This window comes from Scleropages formosus, chromosome 6 (assembly GCF_900964775.1).
Source record: "Scleropages formosus chromosome 6, fSclFor1.1, whole genome shotgun sequence".
NCBI classification, from domain to species: domain Eukaryota; kingdom Metazoa; phylum Chordata; class Actinopteri; order Osteoglossiformes; family Osteoglossidae; genus Scleropages; species Scleropages formosus.
Genome location: NC_041811.1, coordinates 34,814,469 through 34,819,653, shown reverse-complemented (window position 1 = coordinate 34,819,653; position 5,185 = coordinate 34,814,469). Strand labels below are relative to the sequence as shown.

The following is a 5,185-nucleotide window of genomic DNA, read 5'->3' as shown; positions in this document are numbered from 1 at the left end:
ACCAACGCAACTTGGTGTCTGTGGCACGGCAAGTAGCGCTGTTGTCTCACGGCACCTGGATGGTGCGAGAGGAAGTGGGTTTCATCCCCGTCCGGTCTGTGCATCGTTTGCATGTTCTCCCTGTGCCCGCGTGGGTTTCCTCCGGGTGCTCTGGTTTCCTCCCACACTCCAAAGACCCATAGTTTCACCCATAGTGTGTGAGTGACAGATAGAGGGTGTGTGTTCCACTGTCGTATGGATGAGTGAGCCAGTATAAGTAGTGTATCTAGCAGTGTAAGTCACCGCGGTGAATAAGGTGTGTGAGCTTATAACGCTTCATAGAGGCCTTTGGAAGTCGCTTCGGAGGAAACTGTCTGATAAATAAATAAATGCAATATATCACATCAGGAGTGTTGGGTTCCAGGAGTTTGGGTATAACTGTGGAGGATACATTCACAACCCACGTGTAGCGGAGAGCTCTTCAGCCCCATGAAACACCTCAATGCCTTTACCTTCACTTTCTTTTTTATTTTGGTAAACAAACACGTGAATTGCTCTGTTGAAAAAAATCATGATTCATTATTTTACTTTATCGTTCTTCTTCAAGCACCACAACCTAACTTTCTGCACGCGCCACGGCCCCAGCGGCGGACCGTTCACCGTTCAGAGTAAACGCGGTACGTTTACAATTACAGCATTCCGCCGCGCGAGCCGCCCACGTGTGTCCGAATCACAGCGAGCGCCGATCGCCGGGACTCACTTTCCTTTTCAGCGCGTTTCCATCACAAACGGCTTCACGTGTCCGAGCGGCGCAGTAAAACCATAGCAATGCGGTAAATGACACGGCTCGCGACAAAAGGCGAGCACGAGCGTAAAGAAAACGGGGACATTTGGAGCAGATGCCCCCTAGTAAAGAAGGGATTTTACCCTCCGAGGACCATGATTGGCTTAGTTTGCGCAGCGCGTCATGCGGCCCCGCCGGGGATGGGCAGCGGCACGCGGGCGGAACGGTGTAAACGGTGTAAACGGTGTCAAGGCCTCCTTTGTCTTTGATCACCGTGGCTCGTTTTGTCATCGAGAGGCTTTTAAAATGTAAATTCGACCTCCGTGAGGGTTCGCGTCGCGCGCGCGGGCGCGCGCCACCGGCATGATAAAACGGAGCGACACGGCGCGTCGGAGCAGAGCGGCGCGTCCGACTCCGTCTTTCTGGAAATTTCCCCGGGAAAGTTGGACGCGGCTTCGCAGAAGGGCACGAGTCAGCATGCAGGCCGAGAAGGTGCCAGAAGTTACAAAAACCGCCTTTTACATCGCAGACATTTTAGATCCTGCTAAATTTAACGGCAGACAAAGTGGAACCAGGAGTCGAGGCCCTTTTTCGGCACAACAGTGTGGCGGTAAGTGAGGAATTTGGTGCTTTTATGAGGGAAACATCTCTAGTTTCACAGGACATCAGTAAACTAGTCGTCCACTTATGTCGATTTTCTGTGTATCATTGATTATTAGGTCTGGTAGTTTAGTAGTGGTTCGCGCTGCTGACTTTGACCCCAGGTTGTAGGTTCGAATCCCCCCTCCAGCTGTAGTACCTTGAGTAAGGTACTTACCCTGCAACTGCTCCAGTAAACTGGCCAAACTATGTACATAATATGGGTAAATAATTGTAGGTAGAATAACACTAAGTCGCTTTGGGGAGAAAAAAAAAAAAAGCCTCGCCTGAATGAATGTAGTTCTTCACACACGTTTTTCTTTTTTTTTTCCTGTAAACTTAAAACCAGTTTAGAGAACAGGAAAGAATAACGGAAATATTTTGTATCCAAGCAGATCGCTCACAAAGTTCAGAAGCAACAGGTGAGAGAACTTCACATCGCGACCCGCGGAGGAGGGAAACAAGAGCGGTTCGTCTTAGATTTTAATTAACAGTAATTAGTTTGCACAAAATGACAAAGAACCCACTATTGTCTTTTTAATCCTTATCAATTATTATTATTAAAGATAAGGAAGGACAACCACTCTCTCTCACATGAGATGGATGGTTTGCGCTGCACGGCGCTCATCATGACCGAAAAGTGCGTCTCATGTCGCTCATGATGTACAACATACTGTACATGTCTGTAAAAACTTTTTTTTTAAGTATTTTAACGCGGGGGGTGCGGTGGCGCAGTGGGTTGGACCACGGTCCTGCTCTCGGGTGGGTCTGGGGTTCAAGTCCCGCTTGGGGTGCTTTGCGACGGACTGGCGTCCCGTCCTGGGTGTGTCCCCTCCCCCTCCGGCCTTACGCCCTGTGTTGCCGGGTAGGCTCCGGTTCCCCGTGACCCTGTATGGGACAAGCGGTTCTGAAAATGTGTGTGTGTGTGTGTGTGTATTTTAACGCGATGTAAAACTACAAGTACGTGTTCGCTGAGTGATCAGCTGATGTCCAGCGCTAAGTCACGTATCCGTAACAACGTTTCAATAATATTTCGGTGAACATCAATGCCGCATTCGGACGTGGGTTCGAATCCAGCGTGGCTGTCCTTCCAGAGGCGCGTGTTTCACACTCACTGACGGCGCGAAATTGTCCGCGGCGCGTCGGTGCGTGCGCTCCGGCCAGGGATAGGCTCCGGACCACCGCGGCCCTGTCAAGGACGCCTCGTGCGGATATTTGTCACTTGTGATGTTTAGTGTTATGTGAAAGATGAGTGTAATGCGCGGACATGTATAAGTGTGGTAAAAGCAGGTATAAACAACTTGACAAATGTGTTCAGTACAGTTTTTCTGTTTCGCGTTTTCCATCATCCAGCAGAAGCAGAAGGGAGGCAGGAGCGCGAGGAGAAGGGCAGCTGTCCCGATTCGAGCCCACAGCAGGCCCACGCGAGCCCGTCGGGTCGAACCCGTGAGCAGTCGCGGTGCCGGAACCGCCGGCGCATCCGGACCGCCTTCACCCTGGAGCAGCTGCGCGTGCTGGAGAGCAGCTTCCGGAACAGCCGCTACCTGTCGGTGCTGGAGCGCTACGGCATCGCCGCGGCTCTGCGGCTCTCCGAGACCCAGGTCAAGATCTGGTTCCAGAACCGGCGGACCAAGTGGAAGAAGGAGCGCGGGAGCAGCGCGGCTGAGGAGCGCGACCACAGCGCACCCCGCGCGGCCCCGCCTCCCCAGCGCGTGCCCGCGCATCATCATCATTCTTCTTCTTCTTATTATTATTATCGTTATTATTACCACCCGGGGCCTTCGTGGGAGGGGCCAGTGTCGCCGTGTTCGCTCGTGGGCGGAGCTCTTGGGCGCCGCGTGTTTTGAAAGGCTGCGGTCCGCTGCGAAGGTGTCGCGAGGCGCGCGCGCGCGCGGTGAACTCGGTGCGTCTCTCTAAATTATTCTTGTTCTCGCGCTAACGGGGAGGCAGATGTGTATCTGTATTTAGATATTAATATAAATGTCATTACGAGCCATTCTATTTATGAGCCTTTACCTTCTGTTCCTGTTTTTATTTCATCATTAAGTGTCTGCGTGTGTGAAGCTTCATTAGGCAAAAATGAGGAGGTCCGTGTTCACGTGCAGTGGGGCCTTTTCTCCTGCCCTGGGGGGGGGAGAACAGAACAGGACAGGACAGAAGAGCACATCTGGGGAAATCCATAGTATTTTTCTATTAAAATGTATATTTCCAATGTCCTGTCGACTGTCGTTATTCCTGTTTATTCTATTCCTATGTAATTATTTTGTCAGAAAGTGAGCAAACAGCTGTGCTTTGTGTGCTGGGGGGGGGGGATTTGGGACTGCTGGTAAAATACACCATAGATCTGATTCCATGTGAAACACTTTGGGAATTTCCATGGAATAAAAAAACTAAAAAGATTGTTTGGAGTTGAAGAAATCTCGAACGTTGCCCTTCCATTTGGACATGGAGAACCTGTGGTGAAATTCCACACATGGTTTTCATTCACTTCCTTCATCAGTGCAATTTCCAGCAGTAGAACCAGAATTTTTACAAGTATTCTTAATAGTGCTGGGCTAACTTTGGAACTTTTTTTTTTTTTTTTTTTTTTAAATGAATTTTTTTGATTAGATGTGCCAAAAACAGTGCTGGTTTCCTGTGCTAGTGTGATCCAGTAGATCACGTAAGCAGGTAGTGGATGGAAATAAGAATGGAGACCTAGCAGATTTCATATTGGTGTGAAGTGTCTGTCTCTTCAACCACTTGAGTGAATTTTCCAACGTAATAACGGTGCCTTCGAACATCGAGGACCCCCAGGAGAGTGTTTCGTGCAGAATAGACAGCTAACAGCTTGGCCAAACAATTTAAATCTTCATGGATGCTTAGAAGTGCAAGAGTTGGCTTAAGTGGAAAGTGAAATTTCATTTGTTTCAAAGTCCCAAAATTAATGTAAGAAGAGAAAGGCTTTATTCACACTTTGAAAAATATGCATCTTTCTCTTTCTTTCGGAGAGCTTCTGCACTTATGGCGTGAACTAAATCGAAATGGGTCCTGGATCAAGTGAAGAGCCATTTAAATGTAGGGTAACGTGTGTCATTATTCTTAAGTCGGAGCTGCCTGCTGCGGTGAGCTCTGATCCAGGACCAGGGTCCGCAAGTTGCTGTCTCACCTCGTGTGTCTTTCTATCAGATGTTATCACTGTCAGATTAGGTGTGTATATGTGTGTGTCCCAAGTTATGCGATTAGTGCTGATGGTGACTTGAGTATAAATTCCCCCTCCCTCATATAACAGGGTCTCATAAAATGCAAACTATCTATTAAATACACAACATCCTTGTTATTTATCACAATGGGATTTTCCCAGCAATATGGTAATTTTACCTTTATTCACTCAGCTGATGGTTTTCTCCGAAGCAGCTTAGAGTGTTAAACTGACTACAGTTATTTATCCATTTGTACAGGACCAATTTTTTGGGTAAGTATCTTACTCAAGGGAACTACATCCACAGGTGAGATTCAAACCTGTAACCTTTGGCTTCAAAGGGAGCAGGTCTAACCACTACACTATCAGCTGTCTCATTCATACTCCCTTAATAATAAGTTCACGTCCCTAACAAGCGTTTTATTCACTGCCTACTCTGTGTTTCACTCGGCAAAGCATGCAGATTTTATGATTTTTTTCATAAGAAAACTAACTACCCTTTATACTTAATATTTCCTACTTCCTGTCTCAATCGGTCAATATGGACAACTCGCTCGTTTCACCATCTTCATCAGCTCAGAGCCTGGAAGTAACAATTGACT

The 5,185-nt window shown here is 48.0% G+C and overlaps 1 protein-coding gene across 2 annotated transcripts; it reads left to right on the top strand.

The window, feature by feature from the left end:
* Positions 1–744: 744 nt before the first annotated feature.
* On the top strand, positions 745–3,610 carry pnx (posterior neuron-specific homeobox). 2 transcript variants are annotated; one of them, XM_018751188.2, is made up of 2 exons: positions 745–1,373; positions 2,759–3,610. In XM_018751188.2, exons 1-2 carry the CDS (start codon positions 1,127–1,129, stop codon positions 3,247–3,249), a joined length of 738 nt encoding a protein of 245 aa, XP_018606704.1. In that variant the 5' UTR covers positions 745–1,126; the 3' UTR covers positions 3,250–3,610. The 2 variants fall into 2 exon arrangements, with proteins under 2 accessions (XP_018606704.1, XP_018606695.1); XM_018751179.2 differs by having other exon boundaries at positions 746–1,373; positions 2,756–3,610.
* The last annotated feature ends 1,575 nt before the right edge of the window (positions 3,611–5,185 follow it).